This window comes from Rhincodon typus, chromosome 4, assembly GCF_021869965.1.
Source record: "Rhincodon typus isolate 14 chromosome 4, sRhiTyp1.1, whole genome shotgun sequence".
NCBI lineage: Eukaryota > Metazoa > Chordata > Chondrichthyes > Orectolobiformes > Rhincodontidae > Rhincodon > Rhincodon typus.
Window position 1 is genome coordinate 56,587,591 of NC_063335.1, and position 26,499 is coordinate 56,614,089.

The 26,499-nt window shown below is 43.1% G+C and overlaps 2 protein-coding genes across 4 annotated transcripts in view; both read left to right on the top strand.

Annotated features, from left to right (window-relative positions):
* The window catches only part of cndp2 (carnosine dipeptidase 2), a 52,012-nt gene extending 31,271 nt beyond the window's left edge, over positions 1-20,741 (top strand). For both annotated transcript variants that reach the window (XM_020529915.2, XM_048595578.1), the window contains exons 5-12: positions 2,721-2,809; positions 7,793-7,993; positions 9,250-9,334; positions 10,830-10,990; positions 12,647-12,811; positions 14,127-14,268; positions 18,615-18,762; positions 20,522-20,741. In XM_020529915.2, coding sequence (XP_020385504.1) covers positions 2,721-2,809; positions 7,793-7,993; positions 9,250-9,334; positions 10,830-10,990; positions 12,647-12,811; positions 14,127-14,268; positions 18,615-18,762; positions 20,522-20,588 — 1,058 coding nt within the window. In that variant the 3' untranslated portion in view covers positions 20,589-20,741. The remainder of the gene's footprint in view (positions 1-2,720; positions 2,810-7,792; positions 7,994-9,249; positions 9,335-10,829; positions 10,991-12,646; positions 12,812-14,126; positions 14,269-18,614; positions 18,763-20,521) is intronic.
* Positions 1-26,499, top strand: part of LOC109930435 (BAALC binder of MAP3K1 and KLF4) — a 442,607-nt gene that overhangs the window by 377,440 nt on the left and 38,668 nt on the right. The gene's annotated exons all lie outside the window — the stretch shown is intronic.

Sequence of the window (26,499 nt, forward strand, 5' to 3'; positions counted from 1 at the left end):
CCCCCCCCCCCCCCCCCCCCCCCCCAGTTTTTCCTAAGTAAACCTTACCCACAGAGGTGAAGTCCTTGAAGAGATCAGGCACTATCTTACTATCCAGCCCGTGACTAGGCTGTGCACTCTCCTGCAGCTCCTCGACTTCTTCTCTTGGGATTTCCTTCACCATCTAAACTCATCTCCACTGGTTTAGCCTCTTACCACTTCCTTTTTCCCAGTGCCTCTCGTAATCCGTCAGGACTGTGACTTTGTTTGTCCCCTCTATTACAGTGGAAACACCTTCGGCCTTTCACTTCTTGATTCACCCTCTTGGGTCTCTTTTTTTTTTCCACATGTGGTAAACTGTTCCCAATGTGACCTACTTTTTGTTCCTCATTGAAGGATCTCCCTTTTCCCCAATTTCTATCCCTCATGGAATGAAATTGCCATTGGAAGCTAGATTTCAAAGTATGGACGAATACGTGTTCATCTGCCATCTCTGCAGCTCTTCTCACAGTTTTAATTTTGTTCCTCAACATGAGTTCTTATCATTTCTGGAAGTGAATTTTTGAACTCCCTCAGCAGAATAATCTCTCTAAATCCTCATGTCTTCTCTATCATTAATGCTCTCACCCATGTATCAAAGTTGCTATGTTTAATTCTTTCAAATTCGACACAGGTCTGACCTGGTTCCTTCCTTGTATTTCTGAACTATTGTCTATATGCCTCCGGTGTTAATTCATACTAATTCAAAATAGCATGTTTTACTACCTCATATTCTCTTGAAACCTCATCTGGCAGCGCTGCAAACACCTCACTAGCCCTGCCTTCCAGCTTGGTCTGAATTAACATTACACACGCAGTGATAGTAAGAACTGCTGATGCTGGAGTCTGAGATAACAAGGTGTGCAGCTGGAGGAACACAGCAGGCCAGGCAGCATCTGAGGAGCGGGAAAGCTGACGTTTTGCGTCGGGACCCATTTTCAGAAGTGGGGGAGGGGAAGGGGGCTCTGAAATAAATAGAAGGCGGGGAGCGGTGATAACAGGTAGATAGCGGAGCAGATAGTTGGGAGAGAAGACAGACAGGTCAAGGAGGCGAAGATGAGTGGGGGTGCTGGTCTTGGGAAGAGGTTGGGGGCTGGGGAGACTTTGAAGCTAATAAAGTCCACATTGAAACCATTGGGTTGTAGGCTTCCAAGGCGGAATATGAGGTGCTGTTCCTCCAGTTTCCAGGTGGCATCGTTGTGACACTGGAGGAGGCCCAGGATGGACATGTCGTCCAGGGAGTGGGAGGGGAAGTTGAAGTGGTTCGCGACTGGGAGGTGTTGTCGTTTGTCACAAACTGAGCGTAGGCGCTCCACAAAGCGGTCTCCGAGCCTCCGCTTGGTCTCCCCGATGTAGAGGAGGGCACATCGGGAACAGCGGACATACTAGACCACATTAGCTGATGTGCAGGTGAACATCTGTTTAATGTGGAAGGTTTTTTTGGGACCTGGGATGGAGTTGAGGGGGGAGGTGTAGGGGCAGGTGTAGCACCTCCTGCGGTTGCAGGGAAAGGTGCCGGGTGTGGTGGGGCTAGTGGGGAGTGTTGAGCGGACGAGGGAGTCGCGGAGAGAACGGTCCCTCTGGAAGGCAGATAAGGGTGGGGAGGGAAATATATCCTTGGTAGTGGGGTCAGATTGCAGGTGGCAGAGAATGATGCTTTGTATCTGGCGGTTAATGGGGTGATATGTGAGGACAAGGGGAATTCTGTCTTTGTTTTTATTGTGGGGAGGGGATGTGAGGTCTAAGGTGCAGGAAGTTAGGCGGATAAGGGTGTCGGTGGAGGGGGACTAGTTGGGCCTGCAGGAGAGGAAGAAGCGGAGGGCTTTTAGGCCATCTGCATGGGGAATGCAAGTATACAGGGATTGGATGTCCATGGTGAAGATGAGGTAAGGCGGATAAGGGTGTCGGTGAAGGGGGACTGGTTGGGCTGTTAGGCAGATAAGGGTGTCTGTGGAGGGGGACTGGTTTCCCGCACCTCAGCCCTCACACCCCCTCCCTGCAATAAAAACAAAGACAGAATTCCCCTTGCCCTCATTTGGATGGTGCTTACTCTAAGATCTTACAGACTTCTGTGAGAACCAATGATTTTCTCTTTCTTTAGAGTTGAGGGTTATTGAGAGCTGTTCTCCTAACAGCTGGCAGTTCGCTCTCACGCAGAATTTCAAATGCCCTCTTCTTTTATACCCTCGATGACCTATTAATTTCAAAAATTCTATGCATTTGATGCTGCCTGCAGACATTTTTTAATCTCCAAGCCTAAAGAAAACGCATGTTTTTTTAAAGGGACCACATAGATTGCAGAGTGTTCAGCACCATTTATAACTCCTCACATCAAGGAGCAAGTGGTCCACAGCCACATCCAGCAAGACCGGACAATATTCAGAATCGAGCTGATAAATGGCACGTCACATTCATGCTGTTTAAGTGCCAGGCAATGACCAGCTCCCAACAAGAGGAAGTGTAACCATCGTCCCTTGACATTCAATGGCTTTAGCAACATTGCAACTCCCCACCCATCCAAACTTACATCCCATAATCATTGCCATCTTCTTGAGGGCATTTAGGAATGGGCAATAAAAGCTGACCTTGCGTGCTGTTCCCGTTTATTGGGCATGAATGATTTTTTTTAAAAAAAATTCCCACCCCTCCCCCCAACCTTTGCTCCTGAAAAGAATTCTAATATTTGACTTTTTTCTTCATAGGAAAACTATATGGCAGAGGATCCACAGATGACAAAGGACCAGTGTTGGCATGGCTAAACTGTATCGAAGCTCTTCAAAAATTAAAGCAGGTAATAAACTTTATCTTTCTGGCTGGTTTTTTGTTGAATGTGCTGTAATGCATTATCTCCAGAAGGCAAAGAACAGTTCAAAGATTTATGCTTATAACAGTTTTCCTCGGCCAGATAATAGATTTGCTCTGCCAGAATTGGTGTACAATTTAATGTTGGGTCACAGTTGCTGTGTAGGTATGTCATGGACCATGAACTTTGAGTAACCACTTATTTTTTAAACAGAAAAGGTGTGACTTTTGTCCGTTTCCTGAAAGGTTTGATGCTGCATTTTGCAGTGTTTACTCAGTGACCATTCACGTTTCATTGCAAAAGGATGTAAACTAATTTTTAAAATTATACGTACTGGTTTGCAATTAAGTTGTTGACCGTAGGTTTCACTCCATTTTGGATGGTTGTGGATCAGTGAGTTGCTTACTTTCTGAAGGCAACAATGATCGCTACCAGTTTAGTTTTGGAATGTCTGTGCAGCTCTTGCATCTAATGTGCAAGCAATTGAACTTGTTTTTTCTCTCCTTCCTCTGCTTTCCTCACTACCTTCTATTTTCTCCATTTCTTTCTCAATTTCTGCTGGGCTGCAGTTTCACACATGATTTGCAGTTGGGACACAAACTGGTATTTAATTCTGCCACAAGGCTTCTAAGAAGCCACTTGAGAGCAGTCTTGAGTAGAGACGTTGGTCCCCTTAATGCTATTCTAATGAAGGCAGATAGACCAGCCTCCACAGCCAGCAGCTCCAGAGGAGACAGCAACACTCAGCCCTGCCGAGTCTTCACCATCCCCCCAGACCTCCCCTTTACTGAGGACGAACGGTCAGTCCTCAGTAAAGGGCTCACCTTTGTCCCCCTCCACCCACACATCAACGAATACTGGTCACGTTTGGAAACATTGAGCAGTTTTTCCGCTGCTTCCGCCTCCACACTTACTTCTTCAACCGTGAGCCTAACCCTCCCTCTACTGACCCCTTCTCCCACCCCCAACACATCCCCTCTTCCTGGACACCACCCCAAGGCCTCCTACCCTCCCTCGACCTCTTCATCTCCAACTGCCGCCGAGGCATCAATCGCCTCAACCTCTTCACCCCTCTCACACACTCCAGCCTCTCCCCCGCAGAACGTGCAGCCCTCCGCTCCCTCCACTCCAATCCCAACCTCACCATAAAACCCGCGGACAAGGGAGGCGCAGTTGTAGTATGGCGCACTGACCTCTACATCGCCAAGGCCAGACGCCAACTCTCCGACACCACCTCCTACCGCCCCCTTGATCATGACCCCACCCCCGAGCACCAAACCATCATCTCCCAAACAATCCACAACCTCAGGTGACCTCCCACCCACAGCCTCCAACCTCATCGTTCCCCAACCCCGCACCGCCCGCTTCTATCTCCTTCCCAAAATCCACAAACCTGATTGCCCTGGTCGACCCATTGTCTCCACCTGCTCCTGCCCCACCGAACTTGCCTCCACCTATCTCGACTCCATTTTCTCCCCCTTGGTCCAGGAACTCCCTACCTACGTCCGTGACACCACCCACGCCCTCCACCTCCTCCAGAACTTCCAATTCCCTGGTCCCCAACACCTCATCTTTACCATGGACGTCAAGTCCCTATACACCTGCATTCCCCATACAGATGGCCTAAAGGCCCTCGGCTTCTTCCTTTCCCGCAGGCCGGACCAGTCCCCCTCCACTGACGCCCTCATCCGCTTAGCGGAACTCGTCCTCACCCTCAACAACTTCTCTTTCAATTCCTCCCACTTCCTACAGACAAAGGGGGTGGCCATGGGTACCCGCATGGGCCCAAGCTACGCCTGCCTCTTTGTAGGTTACGTGGAACAATCCCTCTTCCGTACCTACACTGGCCCTAAACCCCACCTCTTCCTCTGTTACATTGATGACTGTATTGGCGCCGCCTCGTGCTCGCATGAGGAGCTCGAACAGTTCATCCACTTCACCAACACCTTCCACCCCAACCTTAAGTTCACCTGGACCATCTCTAACACCTCTCTCACCTTCCTGGACCCCACTGTCTCCATCTCGGGCAACCATCTAGAAACCGATATCCATTTCAAGCCCACCGACTCCCACCTAGAATACCGAGAATACACCTCCTCCCACCCACCTTCCTGCAAAAATGCGATCCCCTATTCCCAATTCCTTCGCCTCCGCCGCATCTGCTCCCAGGATGAGGCATTCCACTCCCGTACATCTCAGATGTCCTCGTCCTCGTTTTTCAAGGACCGCAGCTTTCCCCCCTCAGTGGTCGAGAACGTCCTCGACCGTGTCTCCCGCATTTCCCGCAACTCATCCCTCACACCCCGTCCCCGCAATAACAACCAAAAAAGAATCCCCCTCATCCTCACGTACCACCCCACCAACCTCCGGATCCAACGCATCATCCTCCGACACTTCCGCCATCTGCAATCCGACCCCACCACCAAAGACATTTTTCCCTCCCCACCCTTATCTGCTTTCAGGAGGGACCACTCTCTCTGTGACTCCCTTGTCCGCTCCACACTCCCCTCCAGCCCCACCACACCCGGCACTTTTCCCTGCAATCGCAGGAAGTGCTACACCTGCCCCCACACCTCTTCCCTCGCCCCCACACCTCTTGCCTCACCCCCATCCCAGGCCCCAAGAAGACTTTCCACATCAAGCAGATGTTCACCTGCACATCTGCTAATGTGGCATACTGCATCCGCTGTATCCATTGTGGCCCCCTCTACATCGGGGAAACCAAACAGAGGCTTGGGCACTGCTTTGCAGAACACCCACGCTCGGTTCGCAATAAACAACTGCACCTCCCAGTCGCGAACCATTTCAACTCCCCCTCCCATTCCTCAGACGACATGTCCATCCTGGGCCTCCTGCAGTGCCACAACGATGCCACCGGAAGGTTGCAGGAACAGCAACTCATATTCCGCTTGGGAACCCTGCAGCCCAGTGGTATCAATGTGGATTTCACAAGCTTCAGAATCTCCCCTCCCGCTACCGCATCCCAAAACCAGCCCAGCTCGTCCCCGCCTCCCTAACCTGTTCTTCCTCCCACCCATCCCCTCCTCCCACCTCAAGCCGCACCCCCATTTCCTACCTACTAACCTCATCCCGCCCCCTTGACCTGTCCGTCCTCCCTGGACTGACCTATCCCCTCTTAACTCCCCACCTACACTCACCTTTACTGGCTCCATCCCCGCCTCTTTGACCTGTCTGTTTCCTCTCCTCTATCCATCTTCTATCCGCCTCCCCCTCTCTCCCTATTTATTTCAGAACCCCCTTCCCCTCCCCCATTTCTGAAGAAGGGTCTAGGCCTGAAACGTCAGCCTTCCTGCTCCTATGATGCTGCTTGGCCTGCTGTGTTCATCCAGCTCTACACCTTGTTATCTTAGGTTAGAGGTGAAGCCTTGGCAACTTTCTAGTTTGGTAGAATAACAAAGCAATCTCTAATCCAGAGTCATAGAGTTGTTACGGTGCTGAAGGAGACCATTCAACCCACCATGTCTGCACTGGCAAACTAAATGAGCACCTCACCTAGAACCACTCCTTTGCCTTCACCCTGTAAAGCCTGCACATTCTTTTTTTCATGATTGCCGTCTAATTCCTTTCTAAATGCTTCAACTGAATGCTGTGCATTCCAGACCCTAACCATTCACTGTGTGAAAAAGATATAACAAGGTGTAAAGCTGGATGAACACAGCAGGCCAAGCAGCATCAGAGGAGCAGGAAGGCTGACGTTTCGGGCCTAGACCCTTCTTCAGAAATCTCCAGCATTTCTCCAGCATCTGCAGTTCCTGCTATCTCTAAAACACTGTGTGAAAAAGCTTTTTCTCTTGTCACTTTTTTCTGCTAAGTACCTTCAATTGTGACCTCTCATTCGCAATCTTTTCAGGAGTAGGAACAGTTTTTTCTCTATTTGCTCTGTCTGTTCCACCTTATGAATTTGAATACCTCTATTGAATCACCACCCCGCCTTCTCTCCTTCCAAGAAAAACAGTCCTGAGTTCTCCAATCTATTATCTGAACAGAAATTTGTCATCCCTGGAACCACTCCCGTGAATCTGTTCTGCATTCTCTCCAACACCTTCACTTCCTTCCCAAAATGCGACACCTAGAGCTTGGTGCAATGCTCCTAGTGAAGCCAAACTAATGACTTTGTACACTGTTTGAATTTGTGGTTTACAAAGAGTTCAGTACCTCTTAGAAAGAGAGATAGCAGATGGATACAACAGCCCTGAGCACAGAATAAATTTGCTTGGACACTGCACCCTGCTCAATAAATTTATAATGAGCCTGTATTATCAGCCATATTGATGAGCCAGCCTCTGTTTTTATTATTTAGAATCTTATTGACAGCACATGATGCAAGTACGGATGGGTTTCTGTAGCAGTACAAGGCAGCTGTCTGAAAATCCCATAGTTATTGTCCCTGGTACTCGTTATGTATAAACAACCAAAGATCTTGCTGGTTTTATTAGTATTTGAGTCAATAAATCTTATCAGTTCATTTTGTACATTAAATGCAGTTCTCGGTGAATACAAAATACCATGTGATATTTAAGCCAGATTAATTAGTCATTTTTGGCTTCACAAACCGGTTGTTTCTTCCAGTTTTTTCTTTCTGGAATTTAAGAAAAAAAACTAGATCAATATGACCATGTAACTACTCCCAGTTGTTGTAAAACTCATCTGGTTCACTAATGTCCTTACATGGTCTGACCTAGATATGTCTCCAGAGGCATAATGATGTGGTTAATCTTAACTGCCCTCTGAACAATTTAGGGATGGGCTTTAAATACTGGCCCAGTCAGTAAAGCTCCTGTCCTGTGATCAAATTTTTAGGAAAAATGTGAATGTGATAATTTTTCTGTACTACATGACGACTGTATAACTCATTCTGGAGGCTGTGATTTATGTTCACTACATTTGAAGTGCAAGATAATTTCTTATGTTGCAGGAACCGTGACTGATTTCCTTGTGTCCTTTCTGTAGGAAATCCCTGTCAATATCAAGTTCTGCTTTGAAGGAATGGAGGAATCTGGCTCAGAGGGTCTTGATGACCTAGTGTATGCCCGCAAAGACACCTTTTTCAAGGATGTGGATTTTGTTTGTATTTCTGACAATTACTGGCTCGGCAAGAAAAAGCCCTGTATAACGTATGGTCTCCGAGGCAACTGCTTTTTCTTTGTGGAGGTATGTTTTTGAGTTTCTTTTATTTTGCACCTTAGTTTTTCTTGATTTTTCAGATGTTGTGACTTGCACACTTGTTAAATTCACTGTTGCTTCCTGTAGCTCTTGGCAATGTTTTCAAATTCTAGATTCAATGTGCAGTAGCAAGCTTTGATAAAACAGAAAATGCTGGAGAACCCTCAGCCAGTCAAGTGACCCCTGCAGAGATAGTAATAGCTAATGTTTCTGATCAACGCCCCTTCACAAAACTGGAGATTATCCATTTATCAGCTCCTCATCAGCCAATACAAAGACAGAAAGAAAGTTTTTAGTGGGAGGAAACAACAGAATGGCAGGTTGTTTAAAATAGGGTGGTAGGGAGGGAAGAAAGTGATAATCGTACTAGGTAATGGGCTTTTGGAATGGAAAAAGAAACAAAAGTTGGATCCAGAGAACATACCAGATTTCAGGGTCAGAGTACTTTGATTTCATTTTTCCATAGAATCCCTACAGTGTGGAAACAGGCCCTTCGGCCCAACAAGTCCATACCAACCCTTCGACATCCCACCCAGACCCATCCCCCTATTACCCACTGAGTCTACACATCCCTGAATGCTAAGGGTAATTTAGCATGGCCAATCCACCTAACCTGCACATCTTTGGAAACTGGAGCACCCGGAGGAAACCTATGCAGACGCTGGGAGAATGTGCAAACTCCACACAGACAGTCGCCCGAGGGTGGAATCGAACTGGGGTCCCTGGTGCTGTGAGGCAGCAGTGCTAACCACCGAGCCACCATGCCGCCCCGATTCATGTATTTTAATTCTGGCACAATGGTATGAGGTCTTTGGATATTGACCAGTGCTGCATCTGATGGATTAGTATGTCCTGTATTTGAAGGACTGCACTGGAGCAAAGTACTCCATTCTTCTCTAATCATTGGATTCGCCCATCACTTCGCCAAATGAGCCTTCAGCAAAAAATCTGGTTAACATTCTGGTTTGATGTTGTTTGTGTGTGACATTAGACCCAGTGTTGATTGTGCACAACCAGTGGCCAATCCTGCATATGATGTCCATGTGGGAGGGATGGTAGAGGCATTGAATTTCTTCCACACTCACTTCTCCCCATTCCTTGGTGAAAGAAGCTCCTTCACTTTGGTTAGTCCAAGGTGTTTTCTTTCCAGAGGCATTGCTGCAGTAATCTGACAGTAAAGAATTGAAATGTGCTGTGTAAATGCAAAGTATCAGATATTAACATGTTATGGTTTCAATGCCTAGGTTGAATGCTCTAACAAAGATCTGCACTCCGGTGTCTTTGGTGGTACTGTGCACGAAGCCATGACCGACTTGATATATTTACTGGGTAAGAGCTCCTAGATCACTGACACCAGGATCGCCGTAGCTGGGCTGACTCTATTCAAGTCCCAAGGGAACTAGGGAGAGGCAATAAATGCTGATCCAGTCAGTGACTCCTACATCCAGTCAGTGACTCCCACATCCAATAAGTGAATTTACAAAATCTGGTTTGTAATTAAGGGGACCCACTATGTTCTAAGAGTTGAATTAAGGAGTACGGGGGCAAAAAATGGACAAGTTATGTCAAATGTGTATCAAAGAGTGCATTTCCTGTAACATGCTGTCTTTTACATGTATATCCTGTTGGTATGGAGGACCAGATTTTCTTTTATGCCTGTTATTTATTCAGTTTGTGCACAAATAGACTGTTAATGTCCTTTCACTGGGTGGAACACCAAGGACGTTGTCTTTTATTTTAAGAAACTGTAATAGTTGACAAGATGAAAGGTGTCATTCTGGACCATGTATTCTCCCCACCCCCATCCTAATCTTACTAATATTGCAGGCAGCAGAGGTCTATTATCGATGACAGGAAAGTTTGCATCACCACTTATGCTTTATTGTTCATTTGAAAAACATTTACACGAGAGTTTGCTGCATTTTTATTTAAATTAAAATTATTTGGTGCACTTCACTTACTATTTGACACCAACCCAGTGCAATTTGCTGATAGTGCTCTTTGCTGTTGACTATAATGAATGTCAGTTTTCTGCAATGGTTTTCTTCTTGCAAGACTGAAAAATCCTCCACATCAATCCCATGAATTTCTAAATCCTCAGGTATGGGTTAAATTGAAGAATTCAAGAGGGCATTAGATATCTCTATTCAAGTAATCAATGTGCAAAGATTTGGGAAAAAGGCAGGAGATTGGAACTAAGTCAAAATTCTCATTTTAACAAATCTGGTACAGAAATGATGGGCCAAATGGTTTCCTTCTCCGACTTTGTGGTTGTAGGGAGCTGGGAGGGTTGGTTCGCCAAGCCATTTTTGCACAAGTGTACATTACATGAGACAACAAGGTGCAGGGCTGGATGAACACAGCAGGCCAAGCAGCATCATAGGAGCAGAGAGGCTGACATTTCGGGCCTAGACCCTTCATGCTTAGCCCCTGTCTTCCAACATTGCCACCTTCTGGCGAGACTTGGGATTGAAGCATGGTCTTCATCATAGTGACAAACAGTAAGCCTGAAATCGACCAATTTACTGTTTCAGACACATACACAAACGCACGCATGCACACACAAACTCTCTCTCCTGTGTGTGTGTGTTTGTGTGTGTAAAATAGAGATTCTCAGAAGCTCCATTAAAGAGTGAATAGCTTTATTATTAATTGTCCAGGCTTTCAGTACGAGTTGCAGATCATTCACTTGCTTGACTTTGTGCCAACTGTTAGTAGAAATTATTATTTATTGGTAATGTTGGTAAATATTAGTTGATGCAATAGTATGAAGTTGGGTAGACATATCAGATAAGCAGTCTAACCGAAGTCCTGATTTCAATAGGCAAACTAGTGGACAGTAAAGGAAAAATTCTCATTCCTGGCATTGAAGAATCAGTGGCACCACTCACTGAGGAGGAAAAGGCATTGTATGAGAAAATAGACTTTGATGTGGAAGAATATTGCAAAACTACAGGCGGCTGCCAACTGCTGCATGCCACTAAGGTATGTTTATTTACAATTCAACATTCTGTAGATAATTGTATTGATGTCCAAATCCAAGCTCCGTTCCTGACAGTCTCTAAGAATTACACATTTTGCCATCATTAGAGTGCACTTGATGTGGATTTATTAAAGGTGTGAATCTATAGGAAGTTAAAACTTCAATAGTTAAGCAGAATTTTCTTCTTCTTCCATGGGTAAAGCCAGCATTTGTGACCTACCTCTACTTCTATGGTGTTGAAAGGCTTGCTTAGCAATTTCAGAGGGCAATTAAGAGTCAACCACTCTGCTATTTATCTGAGGTCAAGTAGGACAAATGAGGTAAAAACAGCAGTTTCCTTCCCTAAAGGTCATTAGTGAACTAATGGGCTTTTATGATGATCAATAGTTGTCATGGTCACTCTCACTGAGTAGTTTTCTATTCAATATTTACTGGTTGAACAATGTTAGCCTAGACCTCTGGGTTACTACTGCAGTGACATTACCATTAAACCACCGGATTTTGCAGGTAGTGACAATCGGATAGCACTTTTATTCATTATGCTAATACTTGCTGACAGTTTTTTTTGCATTTAAACTTGCTATTTTGGCACAGCATCATCTACAGGAGACCTATCACCTCCACAATCAATCAGACTGAACAATACTCATTGAGGCATATAGTGTTCAACACTTGAAGCAAATTAGAATATTTTATTTCAATGTTAGATCATGTGTCAAAAGCAAAATAAAGTGAAGAGGAATGAGGATTAAGTGAGAAATAGGACGTGAGTAAATAAATGTGTTTTAATTTTAATTTTTTATAGCTGTCCAATATTAAAGTTGGAGAAATGAACTCCATACTTCATGGGCCGTGTGATTGTTTGCCAGAAATGAAAATATTTATCTGAATTAAATTGCATGCACTCTCTATTAGAGGAGCTCTAATCTTTCTGTTATCTTTAGCGGGTATGTCCTGTTTAAGCACTGCAACTTCACAGCTCTCGTGCTGAGTATCTTAATACTAATGTTTCAAAACCTGTGGAGGAAATTAGTTGTATCTGTGGAGACGCCAGGATTTATTCCTGAGTCATGGTTAGCCCTAACAACCTCCTAGGACAAAATCCAGACCATTAATTTATAAACTTATGCGCTGTAGAGATCTACAAACTTAGCCATTAAGTGAAAAGTTAGAAATTTTTAATGTGACATTAACCCCAGGTGATTCCTCCTTAGAATACTAGCAAATATTTAAATATAGGCCTTCTGAAAAAAATTGCCTTTCAACATTCAGAAGGGTTGACTTAAAAAAAACAAAGGAAGCTGTTCAATGCATTTAAATTGCAGAAATTTAGCTAACTATTGTGTAAGTAGTTAAGTAGAATTGTTTGAAAAGGAAACTTTGGATTTTGACATATATGCTGAATTAAGACAAAAAAGGTTAAATTTGTATTGAATTACAAATGTTACAGTACTGTTTGATTTGCTCAAATATGGCAACATGACGCCACAACAAGATATGCTGAAATCCAGAACAAACATGTTTTTTTTAAAATTTGAAATACATCTGACTTTTATGTTAGTGTTTGAGACCACTTTATTTTAAGTTCATTGCACAACTCATGGTTTGGTCTTCTCTCCTTGTTAAACTGTGGTGCCCCTTTTGATCATTGCTTACAGGAACAAATTCTGATGCATAGATGGAGATATCCATCCTTGTCTTTACATGGCATTGAGGGAGCTTTTACTGGTTCAGGAGCTAAAACTGTAATTCCTGGGAAAGTTACTGGAAAGTTTTCCATTCGATTGGTGCCTAATATGGATCCAGTGGTAGTAGAGAAACAGGTATGGAACTTTTACTGTGGAAACAACAGATGTTTGCTTTAGACATGCTCTCTCATTTGATCTCCACATGCTTTATACAATCTCCTTAGACCCTTTTCCTCCTCATTCACTTGTACATTCTGTGCACCCTTGTACAAAATCTGTTACATCTAACTCCTAAACTGGTGGAATACATCCGATGAAATCTCTCGCTTAGCAGTTCAAAAGTAAAGCCAAAATACTAAGGGTGTTGGAAACTTTGAAACAAACACAGAATGCTGGAGAAACTGGGCGGGTTTGCCAACTTCTGTTCACTTTTCAAGCCTGATATGACTGTTCAGATTGGTTTGAGTGTCATGTTAGGATTTCTTTCAATTTGATCAAAATGTAAAATGAACAGTTTTGTTATTAGTGGATGACCAAAACCTAGTTAACCTGAAATGTGTTAGCACAGTGTCCTTTATCAGCAGTTCAAAACCAGCCAAAATCAAGGTTGGGAAGCATGGTGTTACTTCCAAGTAGAAATGAGAAATATAATTGAGGAGTCATCATAGTTTCTGACGTGAATCCCTTGCTTAATCAACCTTATTGAAATCTGCAAGGAGTCAGAGTGGATGATGGTAAAAATTACATGTAATTTAACTGGATTTTCTAAAGGCCTTTGATAAGGTGCCCCGTAATAGATAAATAACATCAGAGAATGTGGGTTTTGGGAACAAGTGATGAAATGGGTTAATCCAGCCAATTACCTCCCTTTACTGTCAAATAAAAGTAGACAAAATTGTCTCGCAGTACCCACCCAACATTTGCTCTCTAATGTTCAATTTACATTTTACCAGGACCAGTCAGCTCTTGAGCTCATTACAGTCTTTGTTCAAACATGGACAAAGGCGCAAAATTGCAGGGCGAGGTCGGAGTGACTTGTCCTTAAATTCAAGTCTGCATTTGATCGAGTGATTGAATTGACCTGGTGAAACTGGAGTGAGTAGGAATGGGGGGAAGGTTCTGTGTTGGTTAGAGCCAGACCTGGCACATAGGAAGATGGCTGTGGTTGTTGGAGGTTAATCATCTCAGCTGCAGGACATCTCTGCACGAGTTCCTCAGGGTAGTGTCCTAGGTTCAGTCATCTACAGCTGCTTCGCTAACAAACTGCTCTAATTAAATTCCACACTAAGTGGTTAAAGTGGATCTTTCTGGAACCTGATTGCAGATTAATTTGGATTAACAATTACAGAGGAATTGAATACTTTCCCTTTAACATAAATGACAGCTTTCCAGTTTTTTTCTTCCCCTCCCCTTTCCATACTCTTATTAAGAATTCATTTTCACTTTTTAGGTTGTAGATTACATCAAGAGGATTTTCGCTGAATTTGGAAGTCCCAACACACTGAAGGTCCACATGAGGCATGGTGCAAAGGCCTGGCTGGCGGACTATAACCATCCTCACTTCAAAGCTGGCAGAAATGCAATGAAAACAGGTTTTTGACGGAATCTTATTTGAATACTTGTTTTACGTTTACAGCAACCTTAACATGCAATAACTGGACAAGCATCCACATTTTAGAGCTGATCCTACTGACTTAACTCAGTTCTGAAGAAGAGTCACTGGACCCGAAACATTAACTCCCCCTTGTCTCCACAGATGTTGCCGCACTTGCTGTGTCTCTCCAGCAATTTCTGTTTCTGTTTCAGTTTCAGATTTCCAGCATTTGCATTTCTTTGTATTTTTTAAAAGCTAACTGGTTTGTATTTGTCTAAACATGCTCAATTACCCTTTTTAATTAACATTAGCTGTTTGACAATCAACTGACACTATTTCCTAATGAACTACTACAATAGTGTCTCTGCTGTTACCTTCCTTATCTACTTTTAATGAGTGTGTATGTAATCTAATGAATCAGAGTTGTATTCTTTAGGATCCTTTATCCTTCACAAAGAGCAAAATACTATGGACACTGGAAATCTGAAACACAAATGGGGAAAGAAACCAGAAGTCTGATAACATTTGTGGACAGGTACAAGACGAGTGTATCGTGGTAATTAGCATTCACTAGTGCTGGGGGACTTCAAAGATGTGATTAGGTTTAAAGCAAAGCAAAGGAAAGGGGGGAGTGTGGGAAAAAGACAAAAGAGAGGTTATGTGATCAAGAGGGAATAAGGAAGTGGGGACAAGCTTGATGATGCAAAGCCAAAGGGAGTGGAATAAAATAAGATCTGAAATTTTACCCTGATGTTCCCACCACCCCTCCACAACCTATCCCAAACCCTGCAATTTAGACTATTTGACAAATTGAACCTGACTATCTTTTGACATTTTATATTATGGAAATAGAGAGAGGACAAAACGAATATATACTGAATAGAAAACCTTTTTAAGGCTGGGGTTAGAGGCATTGATGTGTGACAACATCTTATGCAAGGATTTTCATTTGTTGAAATTCTCGTGGATAGATTTTTATCAATATAGAATACAGTAGAACTTATCCTAGAGCAGTGTTTTTAGAAAAGTAACCCGCTGTTTTTTGGGTCTGTAGATTTTTTGAGGTGCAGAGATGGCCTTCAGTAGAGACATGTACTCTTCCTGTCAGATGTGGGATTATTAGGAAGAATTTCAGTCTTCCAGATGATTACGTCTGCAGGAAGTGTGTTTGGTTGTGAATCCTTTGGACCGATTGGAGCAGCAGTTAGAGGCAATGAGGAATTTCCAGGAGCCAGAGGGTGTCTTGGATGGCAGTTTGAGGAAGGTAGAGAAACCGCAGATACTGGTAGATTAGTCCCCTCGTAGGAGAGGTAGACAAATGGTGCAGAAGTCCCATGTAGCTATCCCTTTCTCAAACAAGTATGCTACTTTGCAAAATATAGGGGGTAATGGGCTCTTGGGTGAAAGTAGCACTGCAGTCAGGTTTCTGGTACCGAGACTGACTCTAATGTAATGAAGGGTATGTCAGTTTCAAGAGATCGATTGTGATGGGCACTGTCTAGTCAGGGGCACAGATCAGTGTTTCTGTGGCAGAATAGTGTGTTGCCTCCCTGGTGCCAGGGTCAAGGATGTCTCTGAGAGGGCGCTGAATTTTCTCAAAGGGGACAGTGACAGGCAGGAGGTTGTTGTACATGTTGGCACCAACAACATAGGAAGAGACAAGGATCTGAAACGAAAATATAGGAAATTAGGCAGGATGTTAGAAAATAGGGCCTGAAGGTGAGTAATATCTGGATTACGCCCAGTGTAATGTGCTAGTGAGAATAGAAATGGGGAATACAGCAGATGAATGCGTGGCCGAGGACGTGGTCCAGGGGGCAGGGATTCACATTTTTCGATCATTGGAATCTTTTCTGGGGTAGAAGTGACCTGTATGAAAAGGATGCGTTGCACCTGAATTGAAAGGCTCCTGCAAATTCCTCACCTGGTGGAGAGATTTGCTAGTGCTACTTCGGAGGCTTTAAAGTAGTAGAGGGGGAAGCCTTCAAAAATGAGAGTCCAGAGACAATGTGTTCCTTATTAATGTGAAGGATAAGACTAGTAGGTGCAGGGAATGCTCGATGACTGGAGAAATTGAGACTGTGGTCAAGAAAAAGAAGGAGGCATAAGGCAGGTATAGACAGCTGGGATTGAGTGAAACGCTAGAGGAGTATAAGAGCAGTAGGAGAATACTCCAGGGAAATCTGGAGGGCAAAAAGGGGATGTGAGAGAGCTTTAGTAAAAAGAGTTAAGGAGAATCCGAAGAGATTCTACAAATATATTAAGGACAAAAGAGTAACTAGGAAGAGAATAGAGTTCCTTAAAGATCAACAAGGCTGTCTGTGTGGAACTGCAGGAGATGGGTGAGATATTAAACAGGTATTTCATGTCACTGTTTACTGTGGAGAAGGATATGGAAGCTAGAGAACTTGGAGAAATAAATAGCGATATCTTAGTGTCCATTTTACAGAGGAGGTGGTGCTGGACGTCATAAAATGTATAAAGGTAGATAAATCCCTGGGACCTGATCAGGTGTATCCCAGAATTTTGTGAAAAACTAGGGAAGTGATTGCTGAGCCCTTTGCTGAGATATTTGTATGATCGGTAGCCACAGGTGAGGTGCCAGAAGACTGGATGGTGGCTAGTGTGGTGCCATTATCTAAGAAAGGTAGTAAGGAAAAGCCAGGGACCTTTAAATCGGTAAGCGGGCGTCAGTTGTGGGCAAGTTATTGGGTATTCTGAGGGACAGAATTTACATGTAGTTGGAAAGGCAAGGACTGATTAGGGATAGTCAACATGGTTTTGTGCATTGGATATCGTGCCTCACTAATTTGAGTTTTTTTGAAGAGGTGACAAAGTAGAATGCTGAAGGCAGAGCAGTGGCCATTGTCTCTGGACTTCAGCAAGACGTTTGATAAGGTTCTGCATGGTAGACCGGTTAGCAATGTTAGATTGCATGGAATCCAGGGGTAGCTAGCCATTTGGATACAAAATTGGCTTAAAGGTAGGAGACAGAGCGTGGTAGTGGGGCATTGTTTGTTGGACTGGAGGCCTATGACCAGTGGCATGCCAGAAGGAACAGTGCTGGCTCCACAGCATTTCATCATTTTATATAAATGATTTGGATGTGAACATAGGAGGTACGATTGGAATGTTTGTAGATGACACCAGAATTGGTGGTGTAGTGGAAAGTGAAGAAGTTTACCTCGGAGTACAACAGGACCTTGATCAAATGGGCTAATGGGCTGAGGTGTGGCAGATGCAGTTTAATTTAGATAAACGCAAGATGCTGCATTTCATGAGACAAATCAGGGCAGGACTTACACACTTATTGATAGGAACCTGGGAATTGTTGCCAAACAAAGAGACCTATGGGTGCAGGTTCATAGTTCCTTGAAAGTGGAGCAGCAGGTAGCCAGGGTGGTGAAGAAGGCATTTGGTATACTTGCCTTTATTGGTCAGTGCATTGAGTATACAAATTGGAATGTCATGTTGCGGCGATACAGGACATTGGTGAGGCCACTTTTTGAATACTGCATTCAATTCTGGTCTCCCTGCTATAGGAAAGAGGTTGTTAAACTTGAAAGGGTTCAGAAAAGATTTACAAGGATGTTGCCAGGGTTGGAAGATTTGAAGTATAGGGAGAGGCTGAATAGACTGAAGTGTTGGAGGCTGAAGGGTGATCTTGTAGAAATTTATAAAATCATGAAGGTAGGGGAGTCCAAAACTAGAGGACATAGGTTTAAGGTGAGAGGGGAAACATTTAAAAGGGACCTAAAGGGGCAGATTTTTCAGACGGAGGGTGGTACATGTTGATAAAATCAGCTGCCAGAGGAAATGGTGAAGGCTGGTACAAGTACAACATTTAAAACTTATTGGATGGGTATGTGAACAGGAAGGGTTTCAAGTGATGTGGGCCACAAGCTGACAAATGAGACTGGATTAATTTAGGGTATCAGGTTGGCACGGACAACTTGGACCAAAGGGTCTGTTTCTGTGCTGTAGAACTCTATCAGTTTAAACCAGACCCTCAGTGGTGATGATGCAACTGGTTAATGTTGGCAGTGTATTTTTAACAAAAGCAGAAGTTGTTGGAAATGCTCAGCAGGCCTGGCAGCATCTGTGAAGAGAAATCAGAATTAATATTTCGGGTCCGGTGACCCTTGGAACTGAGGAAGGGTCACCAGACCTGAAACACTAACTTTGATATTTCTTCACAGATGCTGCCAGACCTGCTGAGCTTTTCCAGCAACTTCTACTTTTGTTCCTGATTTACAGCATCCGCAATTCTTTTAGTTTTTATTTAGTGTATTTTTAATCTTGTTTTCAATTACGAACTTGGAAATGCTCTCTTTTCTTCTTAAGTATTTGGAGTTGAACCTGATATGACCAGAGAAGGGGGGAGTATTCCAGTTACCTTGACATTCCAGGAGGCTACAGGAAAAAGTGTTCTGTTACTGCCGATTGGAGCTGCAGATGATGGGGCTCATTCACAGAATGAGAAAATCGACCGGTAAGAGATGTTTTGCTTAAGCATTGACCCCACCTGCCTCTTTGAATTTGTCGGTTCAGTACTTCTGTTAATTTGTGAATCTGTACAATTGCATTCATACAAAATAATGTCAGCTCCTTCCTGCTCAGCACTTTCTTAAAAGTACTGACAAGTGTCCTCTATGGGGAGGTTAAAGCCTGTATTTATGGGATATTCACATACGCTTGCAGACAAAGCAAGAATCACAGATGTGTTTTAGTTATGTCCTTTCCCTACTTCCTCCTTCCTGCCACCACCCCCCACCCTGTCCAAACAAGAGCACAGGACACTGAGCCAAATCAGATTTTGTATTATTGTCTAGTTAGTCTGCTACTGTTTTTTTTAATCTAAGTACATGCACACATTCCCTTTCATGTTCTCAATTACCTCTCTCATTTCCCAATGCCAATCCCTCTACCTGTATAACACAACACATGAGGTGGATATAGACAGTTCCCTTCATTCTGAGGGGGTCAATTTTTTTTTAACGTATTTGTTACCTTCCTGCTGTACTCTTAGAACAGTCAAAATACTTACTTGGAACAGCTAAGTTGTTTCAGGTTGATGTATGGTTGAAATCTATGTTTTCAAAATGAAAACCCTGTAAATTAAGCTGTATTTAAGAATTTACCTGTTTCTAACTAACAATTTACAGTAGGTAAACAGGCTATTACACCCACACCACAACAGCACCTTCCAACCCACAAACACTACCATCTAGGATTACAAGGGCAGCAGATAGATGGGAACACCATCACCTGCAAATGCACCTCCAGTCCACTTCCCATTCTGAGTTGGAAATGTATCACCAGTGTTACTAACTCGAAATCCTGGAACTTCCATCCTAAGATCATAGCAGGTGTCCCGAGGCAGCTCATCACCTTCTTGAGGGCACCTGGGGATGGGCAAGAAATTCTGGCCTAGCCAGCAAAGCCCACACCCTGTGAATTTTTTAAAATTTGATTAATGCACCCCCGCCCCCACTATGACAGCATGACTGTCTTTAAAAGCAAAATATTGCAAATGCTGAAAATCTGAAACAAACAATGCTGGAGAAACTCCACAGATCTGACAACATTTGTGGAGAGAGAAGCAGAGTTTGACATTTTGAATCTAATGTGACCCCAGCTCCTACAAAGTTCTATCAGACTGAAAAACTTTAACTCTGTTTCACACTCCATAGATGCTGCCAAACCTCCTGAATGTCTCCAGTATTTTTTGTTTTTATGTCAGCAGGCACTTCTAATTCCTTTCTCCATATTGTAATCTAGCTTTCCCTTTAATGCATCAATGTAACCAAGCACACAACCAGAATCAGCCTTCACTTTGTAAAGGCATTTTATTCCATTTTAATTTGCCCCATTTAGATTTTTTAAACCTGCTTTATCACTTCTAATATTTAACATTATACTTTGAAAGTTGCATAGAATATCTGTTTCTATTTATGTATTGCCTTTCTTGTAGGACAATATCTCATGGCACTTCACCAAAGAGGAATCAAACAAAAGAACAAATTGGGTGGGTTCAGGATGTGGGGAGTTTGGTCAAAGAGGTGGGTTTTAAAGGCAGGGTTGGAATATGGGAGCCTGAGCGTGGAACCTGATCTGTCTAGTGGAACAGAGACTGGAGGAACACAATTTGAGGGGCACTGTTCAAGCTGGAAAAAATGATAGGCAAGAGTCGAGGCATGACAGAAGTTTAAATATATAGATTCTTACAATTGTTATTGTTCTTCCAACAGGTTCAACTACATTCAGGGAATCAAGGTGTTTGGTGCTTACTTGCATAAACTTTCTTCTTTGAAATGAGAACTACTGGCTTGATAGAATTGCTGAAACGATTTCTAAAATTCTAGACCAAATTCCTTTAATTCTACACTATATGTAGACATTATTACTGAATGTGTTTATTGATACAAATGACAACACTCTCTGCAATAAAAGTGTAAATATTAAAGTTTACTGAATTTGTTTTCTTTCTTGATTTAAAATTAGAACAAGTCCACATAGTTTTATCAAGCAGGGAATTTCATTTGTTTTTCAGAATGTAACTAATAAGGTCAATTTTGATTCAAAAATATCTTAATCTGTTCAGACATGTTATTACATCTCTCTGAAGTGGGTGGGACTTGAACCCAAGCCTCTTGTCCCAGAGACAGGGATACTGCAATTTCCCCATAAAAGCCCCTCTATCAAGATAGCCACGTTGCATGAAACTAGGATTCATAGCCAAATTTCTGTTTCGCTTCAGTGGCTTGCTTTAACTAGACTGTGTTATAAACTGGAATTTAACTCAACAGACCAGCCACTATGAACCTGAAGCCAACATTTTCAACCATCACCTGCCATATATGATCAATTTAAAGGGGAGCCAGGAGATGTTGTACACCTGGATTTCCAAAGGCATTTAATAAGGTGTCACACTAAAGCTGAATGGACAAAATGAGTTGGGTGATTATGTTATCATAGAAAGAGCTAATGAACAGGAAGCTTGAACTAAATAGTGTGTTTTCACATTGATATGGAACAAATAGTGGAGTGCCGCAAGGGCCACAAGACTATAAGATGAGGTTGAATTGATTATCCTTTATCATCACATACATTCAAAATAAAATGCAGTGAAAAGCGTGCACTATCACTCTTACATAAGCACCATTCATAGAATAAAATAAATAAAGATAACTTAAAGAGAATCCAACTTTCCTTCTTCGCTGCTATACCAACGCCAGAGTCCTGCTCCAGGCTACAACAGTGTGAGCCATGCTGCTTTTGGGGGCCTACTCCACGTGGAAAACGAGAGCCCCCCCCTCCAGGCCTCACAGGCCAACCAACTCAGCCATTGTCTCTAAAAATGCCGCCACCACTCCAGAGACCATCGAAGAAGCCTCCCGTCAAAGAGCTCTCTCTGCCACCTGTCGCTCCGGATATGCAGCTCCTCCGCTGCCCTGGGACATGGCTCCTCGGCCCCTCCAGGACATGCTCTGACCCACGTCTCTCCAGCCCACACACTCCACATCCACTGCAAGACACAGCCCCTTGTGCTCAGCTCCCGTCTGGTCACCAGAGGCAACTTCCTTCTTCAGATTAGAGTTAAAAATAGTTAAGGGGTGGGAGGGGGGAATACTGCCAAGGGAAGAGGGAGAGAGAAAGAAAAAGGAAAAGGAACTGGCGAGCAGAGGAGCTCCACATGGAGTATCTTGCCCTTCTGCTTATCCTGTTCTATGATGGGAGGCTGAGTAAATTGGGTCTACACCCTCTGATATTTATAGGAATGAGAGCGATCTCATTCAAACATTCAAGATTCTTAAGGGACTTCACATGAAGTTCCTTTTGATCAGGGAATCTAAAACACCGGTTACCACCTCAGCATAAGGGACTGATCATTTAGGATTGAGTGAAGAAGTTTTTCCTCAACTTACAGTTAAGAATCCCTGGAATTCTCTAGTCTAGAGGTTGTGGAGTCCACATTGCTGAATTTATGTAAGGCTGGGATTGTTAGCAAAGGATATGGGATCTTAGTCTTGTAAAGGTATTGACTGTAAATGCAGGGAAGTCATGTTGAACAATAGAGGCTCAGGTTAAGCTGCAGCTGGAACATTGCATCCAGTTCTCGTCACTAAATGTCTGCTGAAATGCATCACCTTACACTCTTAAATTCAGGCCACCAGTTGACTGCCTATTTTATGAGCCTAAGTCCAGTTTTTATTGAATAGTATTTTCCTTACTGTTAAGCATCCAAATTTGGTGTCATTAGTAAATATTAAATTTTTTCTCAATATATTAATTCCAACATGTGTAGGCAAATCTTCCAAGAAGTGGCAATCATGCCCCTTTTAACCTTAACCATTTTTACATACTTTGCCCCAGAGCTCTGTTACTGGCCTGGACTTCCAATTCTAGCCTCTTCACAAACATTGAGTCGACCCGATCTGAAAAACCTTAAGGGTCTTGGGGGAGTGTGGCTGAACAAAAAGACCTCGGCTTACAGGTTCATACCTTCTGAAAGGTGGAGTCACAGGTAGACAGGGTAGTGAAGAAAGTGTTTGGTACACCTTGCCTTTATTGGTCAGTGCAATGGAGTTGGGATGTCATGTGGCTGTGTAGAACATTGGTGAGGCCACTTTTGGAATACTGCATTCAATTCTGATCTCCTTGTCACAGGATAGATGTTGTTAAACTTGGAAGGGTGCATAAAAGATTTACAAGGAGGTTGACAGGGTTGGAGGGTTTGAGCTATAGGGAGAGGCTGAATAGTTTGGGGCTATTTTTTTCTGGAACACTGGAGGCTGAGGAATGACCCTATAGAGGCTTTTAAAATCGTGAGGGGTGTGGATAGGGTGAATAGGCAAGGTCTCTCTCCCAGTGTCGGGGAGTCCAAAACTAGAGGGCATAGGTTTAAAATGAGAGGGGAAAGATATAAAAGGGACCTAAGGGACAACCATTTCATGCAGAGGGTGGTGTGAGTATGGAATGAGACGCAAGGGAAAGTGAAGGAGACTGGTACAATTTCAACATCGAAAAGGCATCTGGATGTGTAAAAAATAGGAAGGGTTTAGAGGGATATGGGCCAAATGCTGGCAAATGGGACTAGATTTATTTAGGATAGCTGGCCGGCATGGACAATTTGGAAACAAAGGGTCTGTTTCTGTGCTCTACAGCTCCTACTCTATACAACACAGGATCACTGCTGGAGGCTCACATCTCCTTGCCCCAACCTCCTTTTTACAGTAATCCATGCTGCATTCCACGGTTTAAAGGCATTTTGACAAGGAGGGAAGAAATTATGCAAGGTAAGGGGGTTGGGGAATATTATTGTTGGAGAGGATTAAGCTAAACTTAAGATATTGGTAAGATATTTGTAAACAGAAACATAGTATAAAATTTTTTGCAGGATGTTCCAATGAACCTTGCAGTCCACTTGTTTGGACTTGGTTGGAGTATTGCATGTAGCTTTGTGGATGTGGGTGTTCTCGAGGGTGCAGAGGAGATGTACCTAAATGGTTTCAGGGATGGGAGATTTTAGCAAAAAAGTTAGGTTAGAGAAGCAAGGGATTTTGTCCTTGAAGTAAAGGAGATCTGACAGAGGTATACAGATTATTCAAGGGCTAAATAGGATAGATGAGGAAAGCTGTTCATATTCATTGATTGTACAAGGACTAGGGGACACAGATTGAAGATTTTGGTCAAGACATGCAGGTGTGACTGGAGAGATGCAGAAGACATTTCAAAGAATAATCTCAGTAATGAGGGATTTCAGTTATGAAGTTGGATTGGAGAAGGCAGGGCTGTCTTCCTTGAAGAAGACAAGGCTGAGGGGAGGTCCAGTTGAAGTATTCAAAATCATGAGAGGTCTGGAAGGAGCAAAGGAGAGAAAATATTCCTATTCATGAAAAGATGGAGAATGAGGGGTCACAGATTTGAAGAAATTGGCAAAAGGAGCAACAGCAACATAAGGAAAGATATTTTTACACAGTGAGTGGTTCAAGTCTGGAATGGACTGCCTGAGAATTTGGTGGGGGCAGGTTCAATCAAGGCATTTAAAAGGGAATTGGACATCTAGAATGAACGTGCAGGGAAACAGGGAGAGGACAAGGCAGTGGCAATAGGCAATATGCCCATTTAGAGAGTCTACACAGACATAGTGGGCTGAATTATCGCCTCTTTCATTGTAACAATTCTAACATTCTGAGAAGATTTACAAACGGTGAATAGTAACGGCCTGGAATTTGCTGCTGTGATGGGAGTGGGGGCAGAAGTGACGAATGATTTCAAACAGAAAATGGATGAACACAGAAGAGAAACAACAAAGGTGAAGGCAGGAAATGGGATTGAGTGATCTCCCTGTACCCTAATGGCTCTAGACTCTTGTGTCCACCCATGCCAATAGCCTACCTATGTCCTCCTGAGTTCTAAGACAACCCTTTCCACATTTCATAATACTCCCAAGTTTAATGTACCCTGCAAATGCACTGTGGAATTGTACTGTAAACATCTGGTTTTAGTTCTTTGATATAAATTATTGCTGACATAACAGATCCCTTTCTCTAGTTGTATAAATTATTGTGTTTGAAATATGCCATTTTTGCATTTCTCCTGATGAATCCAAGATAAACAAATTCAGCAATATATTTCACTTTTTAAGCATATCAATGTTCTCTCCTCCCAAGTGACTGTTCATTTCGATCAAAAATCGCAGAGGTTCTGGGGAGCCTCACTGTATCATTATCCAGTCCCAAGAAACAATGGTAATTGGATTTGATAAATCTGATAATTAAACGACAGATCTGTTCATTGAAATCAATAAACTTGTGGACTAACAAGCGAGAGAAAATGATCAAGCCAGAAGATTGTTTTAGAAAACCCAAATTCTCAGGAATAAAAGCGATATCATGGATGCAGTAGTAGAGAGGATCTATTCTCTTCCTTTCACCCTTAATGTGCAACATTTTTGCATGTTTTTTTCCTCTTTCTCCACTATTCACAACCCCTTGTCTTTTGCACTCGGCCTCTACCTTGTTGAAAGCATATAAGAAAATCATTATCCAACACCTTGCATTTCCAAAGAAGTCATGCTGGACTTGAAGTGTTAACTCTCCAGAAGCTGCCAGACATGCCGAGTCTCTCCAGCCTTCTCTGTGTTTGTTTTAAATGTTTAGTACATTGCCTTCAGCAAAATGAATTTTTCACATTTCTCCAGTCTAATCTACACATGACGTGAGACCAACCTTTTTCATTTTATTTTTGCTGCCCTCTGAAGCGGTGAAATATGCTCAGCAGCTATTAAGTTACTATGAGGGTAAGCAAAATTACTTTAAAAATAATTTAAATGTTAACAAATTCATGCAGTCGAAAATTACTTGAAATATCCAATACTTGTCTCTCATAGCCATTCAGGCAAGTTCATTCCATGTAGACATCCTTCTGATATGATGGTGGCCTTATTAAGTTCACACAAATGCTGATACAGGCATTGCCTGTCCCCACACAAGCCCTAAAATTAATGGCCAAGAAAGACACATATAGTTAGCCCAAAATCCCAGAAGCACAGAAACATTGGAAACATCTAAATTTCTACAATATTCTGCTCCTGTACAGAATTTGGAAGTTGCTGATCGTTTCAGAAGTGTAATGATGAGGAATATGGACAGCTTTGCCCAAATTCCCGCTACAAGATGTACTTATTCTGGTTATGCTTGAAAAATGTCCATATCACAAAGGAGGATATGTTGGACGTCTTAAAACGCATAAAGGTGGATAGATCCACGGGATCAGATCAAGTGTACCCTAGAACTCTGTAGGAAGCTAGGGAAGAAATTGCTGGGTCCCTTGCTGAGATATTTGTATCATCAATAGCCACAGATGAGGTACCGGAAGACTGGAAGATGGCTAACGTGGTGCTACTATTCATGAAAGGTGATAAGGAAAAGTCAGGAAACTATAGTCTGGTGAGCCTGACATGAGTGGTGGGCAAGTTGTTGGAGGAAAACCTGAGAAAAAAATTAAACTGCTGAAAACACTCAGTAGATCAGGCAGCATTGATGGGGAAAATAGAGGAGTCAACATTGCAGCCATACACCTTTAGCCAGAATTAAATAAAGCTTGTATCAGAGATAGTAGGAACTGCAGATGCTGGAGAATCCGAGACAACAAGGTGCAGGGCTGGATGAACACAGCAGGCCAAGCAGCATCATAGGAGCAGAGAGGCTGACGTTTCGGGCCT